Source organism: Natrix helvetica, assembly GCF_964273705.1.
Source record: "Natrix helvetica genome assembly, chromosome: 16".
NCBI classification, from domain to species: domain Eukaryota; kingdom Metazoa; phylum Chordata; class Lepidosauria; order Squamata; family Natricidae; genus Natrix; species Natrix helvetica.
In genome coordinates this window covers 4,845,174-4,854,965 of record NC_138563.1, presented here as the reverse complement: position 1 = coordinate 4,854,965, position 9,792 = coordinate 4,845,174, and the positions used below count along the sequence as shown (strand labels likewise).

Below are 9,792 nucleotides of genomic sequence, written 5' to 3'. Positions count from 1 at the left end.
TCTCTGCAGCCCAGAGGTCCAGGGAGAATTTTAAAAAATAATAATGATAATAAAACAGTTGCTGCTGAAACACAACATGCAATGAAACAAATTTTCTGGACTAGAAGGAAAAGAATATGTTGAGGGCCTCCGCAAGCGTTGTTGGATCCAGTTGCAGCTCTCCAAAATGCATTTCAACCTCCTCCGCTGTCCGCAGAAGGAGAAGAGAAAACCGTCTCATTCGCCGTTTCTCCCGATTGTTCAGAGCCGGTGCGGCTAAACCGCGCAAACCGAGAGTTTGTAATCCAAGGCCATTTTCCCTGCCTCTTCCACGTTGGGCTTAACATCCCGAGTTTCGGAACCGAGCCCCGCATTGGGCGCCTTTTTGGGACCCAGCGCCCTGCCGCGCCTGGCAACTCGCTCGTTCTCGCCGTAAGCGTCCAGGATGGTCTGTTTCTCCAGCTCGGTGTATTCCAAGGAGAACCGATGGACCTGGAGGATGTGACGTTTGATGGTGCTGACTTTGAGGGTAGCCAGCGTGCCCCCACAGACCATGCAGATCAAACCGTGCTTCTGCTCGTCGTAGTCCATCAGGTACTGCACCCGCCAGCGGGGCTGGTAGTTTCGGCGCTGACTCCGCCGAGACAGGGTCCCTGTGGGCGTGGAGGAGGCAACCCCCAGAGACGGCTGGGGCGGGGCCAGCCTGTCAGCACCGGGGGCGTCTCCCTCCTTCTTAGAAGTTGCCCAGTCCTCCGGAGAATCCTCTGGGGATGCAGGTGGCTTGTAAACACGGCGTGATTCGGCTGGGAAGCGAGAACAAAAGAGAGTGGCAAGCTTGTTAGAGGTAATTGTGTTTTTATGCAAAGGGACAGCCGCTGGGATTCCTCACTGGGTATCCCCTTTTCAGCTTGGAGCAGTGATACTCAACTTTTGCCATTTTAAGGGGTCTAGACTTCAATTTCCAGAATTAAGATGGGTGGACTTCAACTCCCAGAATCCCCCATCCAGCATGCTTTATGAGGGGTGGATTTCAACTCCCAGAATCCCCCAGCCAGCATGCTTTAAGAGGGGTGGACTTCAACTCCCAGAATCCCCCAGCCAGCATGCTTTAAGATGGATGGACTTCAGCTCCCAGAATCCCCCATCCAGCATGCTTTAAGATGGATGGACTTCAGCTCCCAGAATCCCCCATCCAGCATGCTTTAAGAGGGGTGGACTTCAACTCCCAGAATCCCCCATCCAGCATGCTTTATGAGGGGTGGATTTCAACTCCCAGAATCCCCCATCCAGCATGCTTTATGAGGGGTGGATTTCAACTCCCAGAATCCCCCAGCCAGCATGCTTTAAGAGGGGTGGACTTCAACTCGCAGAATCCCCCAGCCAGCATGCTTTAAGATGGATGGACTTCAGCTCCCAGAATCCCCCATCCAGCATGCTTTAAGATGGATGGACTTCAGCTCCCAGAATCCCCCAGCCAGCATGCTTTAAGAGGGGTGGACTTCAACTCCCAGAATCCCCCAGCCAGCATGCTTTAAGAGGGGTGGACTCCCCCAGCCAGCATGCTTTAAGATGGGTGGACTTCAACTCCCAGAATCCCCCAGCCAGCCTGCTTTAAGATGGGTGGACTTCAACTCCCAGAATCCCCCAGCCAGCACGCTTTAAGATGGGTGGACTTCAACTCCCAGAATCCCCCAGCCAGCACGCTTTAAGATGGGTGGACTTCAACTCCCAGAATCCCCCAGCCAGCCCTAACCCTAACTAACCCATGCTCACTGGGGAATCCTGGGAAAGTCCACCAATTTTAAAAGTGACCAGAGTTGAGAAATACTAGCTTAGACAGTCACATGCCTCACTTTTCGAAACAATAATAATAATCTGTACACCATCCTGGTCAGTTCCAGCTTCCTGATGACACCTGTGAAGCCCACGTACACCTCCCTCCCGGCCCCCTCACCTTGGTCCACCTCTGCATCCGTTTCCGGCTGGGAGTCATCGGCATCCGTCAGGCCGGCCACTTTCTGGTTCCACTCCTGCACGATGAGAGCTTTGACCTGGTGACTAAGCTGCGTGGAGTCGGGGTGCTTCTGCTGGATGTGCCTCTTGATGGTGCTCATCTTGAGCGTGGCCAAGGTGCTCCCACAGACCATGCACACCAGCCCGTGGCGCACCCCGTTGTAGTCCATTAAGTACTCCACCCTCCAGTGTTCCTGGAAGTAGCGGCGGTGGTCCCGGCCGCGGGCCGGGACGCGAGGGCTGCTCCCTTCCGAGTCCCACGGACCGGCCTCATCCGTCCCCTCCTCTGTCGCCGTGGGGTGATCTGGGGATGCCGAGGAGTCCAGCTCTTTCGTGCTCAGATCCTGCCGGGCAGCCACGCCGGTTTCTGGATGGGCAACGAGAAACAAGGGGGGGGAAAATGAATTTAATTCCTGATCATTGCCAAGGGTTGCCATCCCTGATTGGAAGCATCCTGTAGTTGCCCGCCAGCAAAGCTGGCAGCAGATTCGGACAGTGAGGAGGGTTGGGGAGGAACCTGGGCCAGTCCTGGAGTCTGGAGAAGACTCGGACGAGGGCTCTGTGTTGGAGGCAGAGAGGGGGCCAGGGCCGTCTGACAGTTATCAGCTGCCTTCAGTGAGGCAGAAGAACAGCTGGAGCCTGTTCCCAGTGTGCGCATGCGCAGAGTTGCCAGGCGAAGAGGACAGCTAAAGAACAGGGGTCAACTTGGGAGTAAGGCCACAGGGGGACGGTGAATGGCCCCTCCCAGAGGGAATAAAAGAGGAGCTCAGCTCCACCATGCATGCATACAGGCCTCCCACCGGCCAGCAAGTTTTCAGGTCTCTGCCGAGTATGCATGGGGGGGGGAGCGCACGGGGGAGATGCGTGCACATGGGCAGGGGCAGGAGAGCACATGCACAGGGGGGTACATTTTTTGGCACGCGGCGACAAAAAAGTTAGCCATCTGTGCCCTTTAGCATCCCAATCAAATGCTCTTTTAATCTCTTCTGGAAAACCTCCAATGATGGAGTTTCTAGTGGCCAGCCGTTCCACTGTCCTCACTGTCAATAAATGTCTCCTTAATCCCAGCTTGCTTCTCTCTTTGATTGGTTTCCATCTCTTGCTTCTCGTCCTGCCTTCAGGCGCTTTGGGGAGTAGCTTGACCCTCCCCTCTTCTTTGGGGCAGCCCCCCCCCCCGCTCCCCAACTATTGAAACCCTGCTATCATGTTCTCCCCACGTCCAGCGTGGATTCTTTCCCTCTCCCCGCTCCTGCCTCACCTGCGTTTCGGCCCTCGGCTCCCAGCACCAACTCCCGGGAGTTCCACGCCTGCAGGATGGCCCCCTTCTCGGCAGGGCTGAAGCCGAGAGAAGCGGGGTGTTCCTCCATCACGTGACGCTTAATGTCGTCCAGGTTCAAACTGGGCAGGGAGGAGCCGCACATCATGCAGAAGAGACGGTTGCCCAGGGGGTCGTAGTCCATCAGGAATTCGGACTGAAACCAGCTCTGCAACGACTGCTTCAAATATTGCTCCAGGCTCTGGGACTCGCCCTCCGAGGACGATTTCAGGGTGAGGAGGCCAGAGGGACGGCGACCCCCACGAGAGGGGAGAGGAGACGGTCCACGGCATCTCCGGCGGCCTCCGTCCAGCTCGGCTGCGTGGAACAAGACAGTTAAATCTTTTCTCCCCCCCCCCCAATCAAATTTTAATTTTTTGCATGCTTTATACATATCAGCGCATGAACGGTGTGGTATCTGGGTATCATACATTTCAGGACACATAAACATAATCTTATTACTCCTAAATATTACGTTTCACTTCCATTATTTCATATTATTTCTACATGCCTTTTACTCCCCCCACCCCCTCCATTTCTAAACCTTTTTTCTGTCCTTTTGTATATCTTAACGTAAGATAAAGGTTCCCCTCGCACAGACGAGTTAGTCATTCCCGATTAGGGGGCGCTGCTCATCTCCGTTTCAAAGCCGAAGAGCCAGCGCTGTCCAAAGACGTCTCCGTGGTCATGTGGCCGGCATGACTCTAGGCAATGCCAGCGGGCGGCGCCGAGGAGTAGAGCCTTCTCTGTGATGGGCCCAACCCTCTGGAATGACCTCCCCCCCGACATTAGAACCACCTCGGACTTCCGCTCCTTCCGTCAAAAATTGAAGACTCACCTGTTCCGACTAGCTGGCCTGGCATGATTATAAATGTTACATCTATGAACTCCTGGTAGTATATTCTCATCTGGTTATTTTAAGGGTAATGTTTTAGTTTTAATTGTTTTTAGGGCTTTTAGCCTCATATTTATTTATTCGTCTGTACAGGACTCTTAATTTTAACCTCCTCCACATACATACATACATATATTTATAGCCCTATTTATATTTGTATTTTATCTGTGATTTATTGTGGACTGTACACCGCCCCAAGTCCCTTTTTGGGAGAGGGGGCGGTTTAGAAATGTGAATAAATGAATGAATGAATGAATGAATGACTCAACGCCGAAGGCGCAAGGAACGCTGTTCCCTTCCCACCAAAGGTGGTTCGTTTTTCCACTTGCATTTTTTACCTGCTTTCAAACTAATAGGTTGCAAGAAGTTGGGACAAGGAACGGGAGCTCACTCCATTACGCGTCGCTGGGGATTCGAACTGCCGACCTATCAACCTTTCTGATCGACAAGCTCAGCATCTTAGCCACTGAGCCACTGTGTCCCTTTATATCTTAACATATTCATATATAATTGCTATTATTTCCCTCTATTTTCTATCCCTATTTTAACTTTTTTTCCCCTTTCATATCGCTATAATATTCAAAGACGTGTTTTTCACTTATTTTGTTATTCGTATTTCCTTCATTAAATCAAAATTTCATCATTTCATTCTTCCATTATTCAATATCTCTGTATACAGTTTTAGTACCAATCACAATCATTTATGTTATGTTCTTTTCTGTTCTTCAATCCATAATTCTATTATTAATACGTGTGTGTGTGTGTGTGTGTGTGTGTTATATGCTGCTCTTGTTGTATTCGGGCCTTTTCCCATGTAAGATTGAGAGTAACTTGGCGACGTTTCGACGAGCTCACACTCGTCATCTTCAGGCTGGGTTTTGGGCTTGGTGCTTGTGCAAGCAAAGCGTGATCGGAGCGAAGCCGAAAGCACCAGCCTGAAGATGGCGAGTGGGACTTCTTCGAAACGTCGCCAAGATAAAGATAATTCGAAATTAAAGATCAGAAATTTGCTAGAAATTAGATAGATTAGAAATTTGATAAAGATTAGAAATTAGATAAAGATTAGAAATTAGATAAAGATTAGAAATTAGATAAAGATAATTCAAAATTAAAGATCAGAAATTTGCTAGAAATTAGTTAAAGACTAGAAATAAGATAAAAAATTAGAAATTAGATAAAGATTAGAAATTAGATAAAGATAATTTGAAATTAAAGATCAGAAATTTGCTAGAAATTAGATTAGAAATTAGATAAAGATTAGAAATTAGATAAAGATAATTTGAAATTAAAGATCAGAAATTTGCTAGAAATTAGAAATCAGATCGATAAGATATTTTGATAAGATATCCAGCACGACTTCTTCACTAACCTACATGCCTTTTCTGCATTAAACTCCCCAATGAATGGACTTTGGGGTGTCCCGTCCAGGTCCAAGCAGATACCCCACCCGCCCAGCCCTGAAAGATGGCCAGCCTACCATGATCCCCAGGGGGCGCAATGGATCCTTTGGCGGACTCATGGCCCCCCTCCGTCTCCATCTCCAGGCCCAGGTGCGCATCCCAACTGTTCATGATGACCTCCTTCTCTTGGGCGCTCCAGGTGAGGGAGTAGGCGTGTTTTTGCCGAATGTGCCTCTTAATGGTGCTCAGTTTGAGTGTGGCCAGCGAACTGCCACACACCATGCAAATCATGCCATGTCGGGCCACGTTGAAGTCCATCAGGTATTCGGCCCGCCAGTGCTCGTGGTAATACCGCCGGTGGTCCCGCCCGGGAATCCGGCTTTTGCCAGGCCTGGAAGCACGCGCTTCGCAATGGTCCAAGTATTTGCGTCCTCCAGCCAAGAGAGACGACATGGGGTCTCGCTTGGTCATCCCTCGTAGCAAACCGTTCCCGGCGGGACGCAAGAGACGTCCAGAGCTCGACTCGCCACTGTGTTGGGAATCTGGACACGTGGAATCTCCTGGCAAGATAAGATACAAAGAGTCAGTTTTACTCACTCCATTAACAGGTAGTCTGGTCCAGGGGTCCCCAACTTTTCGGACCTCAGGGACAGCTAAATTCATAATTTTAAATCCCGCGGACCACTAATACGATCTGGTGCTTTGGACAATAGCTTGACCCTCTTCCTCCTGTCTGTGGCAGCCCCTCAAATATTGGAAGATGCTCTCCTGTCTCCCCTGGTCCTTCTCTTCCCTAGACTAGCCATGTTGATCCCAGGACGTTCGGTCATAAAGACATACTGGTTGCCAGTTGCCCAAACTTTGATCACCTGGTTCACTGGGATTTGGTTTATCGTGGGAATGCTGCAACAGTAGTAAAAGGGGAGAACTGGTCATAAGTCACAGTTTCCACTGCCATTGTGACTTCCGTCACTAAATGAAGGGATAGGTTTTGATTTGCCTGTACGGGAGGCAACCACAGGAGGAGAAGGTGGCCACCCACAATTTTGATTTGGTGGAAGTGCCAAAGATCCAGGGCTATCAGTCTTGACTGAAAAGTCATTTGCTGAGTGACCAGTGGGCTTCCTGGGGCAGTTGGTGGGCCACTAGGAGACCCGTTTGCTGGAGGGGACAGGCCCAGGGTGGACATGAGGGATGGAGGAGGAGAAATAGTAGTAGTAGTAATAGTAATTCCTCTTCCTTACTGGGAAGGAGGAGGAGGAGGAGGAGGAGGAGGAGGAGGAGGAGGAGGAGGAGGAGGAGGAGGAGGAATAGTAGTAGTAGTAGTAGTAATAGTAATTCCTCTTCCTTACTGGGAAGGAGGAGGAGGAGGAGGAGGAGGAGGAGGAGGAGGAGGAGGAGGAGGAGAAGAAGAAGAAGAAGAAGAAGAAGAAGAAGAAGAAGAAATAGTAGTAGTATTAGTAGTATTAGTAGTATTAGTAGTAGTAGCTCTTCCTTGCTGGGAAGAAGGAGGAGGAGGAAGAAGAAGAAAAAATACAGATAGTTCTCGACTTGCAACTAATTTGTTGAGTGTCCGTTTGAAGTTACAACAGCTCTGAAAACAGTGACTTACGGCCGTTTCCCACACTTACGACTGTTGCAGCAGCAGCCCCACGTGATCAAAATGCTGGCAGTTGACAAGTGACTCATAGTTACGACCGCTGCAGCGCCCCGAGGATCGAGCGATCCCCCTTTGGCGACCTTCTGACGATGAGCAGTCATTGCGGAAGCCGGATCCGCTGAACGGCCGGCGGCGATTCCCTTGACAAGGGGGGCAAGAAAGGATGTAAAACGGGGCAAAGCTCACTTCACAGCCGTCTCGCTTAGCAACAAAAATGTCCACTGGGTCGTCAGCGGGGGGGACTACCTGTAACCATCCCTTCTTTACAGGGAAAGCTCTCAGAGGCCCTCAGGGGAAGGGGCTCTTTTGAGGAGGGGGATTTTGCCAGGATAACTACCCCCTCCTCCTCCTTCCCAAATCTATTTCCAAGGCCAAGAAGGAGTGAGTTTGTGATGTGTGTATGTGTGTATATGTCCCCCACTGGCCACTCCCAGCGGACATCTTCAGAGTTGATGTGTGTGTTTGTTTGTGTTGTGTTGTGTGAGTGGACATCTCTCCCAGTATTTGTTTGTGTGAGTGGGGGGGGGGTGTTTCTCCCAATGGACATCTTCAAAATGAAAGTGTGTTTGTTGTGGAGGGGGATATATCTCTCCCAGTGTTTGTGTGTGTGTGTGTGTGTGTCTCCCCCAGTGGACATGAGATTGTGTGTCTGTGTGTCCCAGTGCACACCTCCCTCCAAAAACCAGCAACCAGCCAGCGAAGGAACCTTTTACAAGACAACAGTCGAAACACACACCACAATCCCATGGGCAGAATTGATGCTGTCAACCCCAAAGGCAAGAGGGGTGTTTTGGGGGGGAGGGGGGAGATCCTCTTGCCCCTCTCCCCCAAAACATCCCACCCCCTGATTGGCCAAACCTTGCAATTTGACAGCGAGGAGAAACACAACTGAAAGGGAGGATGGCACAACTCCGAAAGTTTGTGCAAAATCCAGAGTTGGGGCACAAAAGCAGAGAAGGGGGGGGGGGGGCTTCCCTCCTTCCAGAGGTCCGAGGAGGAGAAAGGGGTCCATGCACCAGAATACACCCCCTCCCCACCTCTACAGCTGGCCAGGTGAAGCAGCTTTGAGGGGGGGGGGAAAGGGAGATGCAACTTAAGTTGTTGTTGTGTCTTCCTGCCCTCCTTTCTCTCCCCCTTCTTGGGAAGCCCCCTCCCCATCCTTGGGCTGCTGTCCCCCTTCCTTCCCCTCCCCTTTCTCCATCCTCCCCCCCCCAAAGCTTTTAAGGCCCACCCACTGCTCCTCTCCTCCTCCTCTTTGCAGTGTATTTGCATCCAAGGGGGGGGGGGATGGAAGAAGATGGGGAGGGGTGGGGGAGAATATGGGGCAAGGGTGGGGGGGCAATTTCCACGCAAGCAGCAGGTGACGTGGATGGAGAAACTGGGGCGGTGGGGGAGTGGAGGATGGGTTGGTGGAAAGGAGAAATTGGGCGGGGGGGGGAGATTTTCAAGCTTCCCCTTTTGTTCTCACCTGAATCCAGGGGTTCTTCTTTGATGGAAAGTTGGGGGGGCTCCATGCCTGCCCCTTCGCTCGCTCCCCCCCTTTTTTAGACATCCATCCCTCCCCCCTCACTTCCTTTCGCAACGATCGGTTCCCCCCCTCCTCTCTTTTTTTTGCATGCAATATTGCATGCAATCCCCCAATTCGTTTTGCAAATAATCACAACAATAAACGTAAATGCAATAATTCTGCAAATCGATCCGGGCCGGTAAATTGCAACCGCGCTTTGCAAAAGCGGGGGGGGTCCCTTTCCCTCTCTCCTCCCCCCCCCCTCCACGCCTGCGGCCGAGCAAGGCAACGCGAGCAAGGCTCCGGCTTAGTCAGGGTGGGGAAACCTTTCCCCCCGGGGCCCCTGGGGCTCCTTCCAGGGCTCCTGGGTAAATTTAAAGGGGACGCAGCCTATTTCTGCAGCGGGGGGTGGGGGGGAGGAGGAAAAGAAGGGGAAGCAGGAAAAAAAAGGGGGGGCAGAAATCAAATTCATAGTAATATTAAATCACCTCCCCCCCCGCCGGCTCAACCGTGCAATCAAGGATGCACGCGTTTATGTATTTTGCAATATATATTTTGCATTATATGTATTTTGCATCAAATATATTTTGCATTATATGTATTTTGCATTGTATGTATTTTGCGTTCTATATTTTGCACGCTGTAGCTGTGCTAATGTTGCGCGCTCTCTCTCGCTCTTTCTCTATTGTGCGCATCCAAACGGTAACAAGAGTTGGAAGGGATCCTGAAGGTCATCCAGCCCAACCCCCTGCTCACGCAGGAGACCCGTACTAGGGATTCGAACCGCCGATCTCTCTCAGGTGCCTTAGCCACGGAGCCCACCTAGTCGGGCGGGTTTTCCCAGCGGAGGGGGAAGTGGGAGGGAAGATGAAGGGTGCGTGGCCCCTGCTTTCCCCTCTTCCATGGGTAGCAGTTGTTCGCTCCGTCGCTTTGCAAAGGAGAGGGGATGGGTTTAGACACGTGCGCACGTTTCAGACGTGCCCAAACCCGGCTGTTAAAAGCAGGTCTCTGGAGAGCCAACGA

General features: G+C 51.3%; 1 protein-coding gene across 1 annotated transcript; it reads right to left on the bottom strand.

The window, feature by feature from the left end:
* Window positions 1-8,830, bottom strand: ZFTA (zinc finger translocation associated). Its single transcript, XM_081968180.1, has 5 exons — window positions 8,731-8,830; window positions 5,680-6,162; window positions 3,251-3,625; window positions 1,934-2,359; window positions 1-782 (listed from the first exon to the last, which is right to left on the bottom strand). Exons 1-5 carry the CDS (start codon window positions 8,774-8,776, stop codon window positions 256-258), a joined length of 1,857 nt encoding a protein of 618 aa, XP_081824306.1. The 5' UTR covers window positions 8,777-8,830; the 3' UTR covers window positions 1-255.
* Between the last annotated feature and the right edge of the window lie 962 nt (window positions 8,831-9,792).

Excerpts from the sequence above, each read along its gene's own strand:
- ZFTA (XM_081968180.1), bottom strand. The coding sequence starts at position 8,776 with ATGGAGCCCCCCCAACTTTCCATCAAAGAAGAACCCCTGGATTCAG. Across the intron at positions 2,360-3,250 it reads AGCCGAGGGCCGAAACGCAG|AAACCGGCGTGGCTGCCCGG; the intron begins GTGAGGCAGGAG and ends TTGCCCATCCAG. Across the intron at positions 783-1,933 it reads GGATGCAGAGGTGGACCAAG|CCGAATCACGCCGTGTTTAC; the intron begins GTGAGGGGGCCG and ends CTCGCTTCCCAG.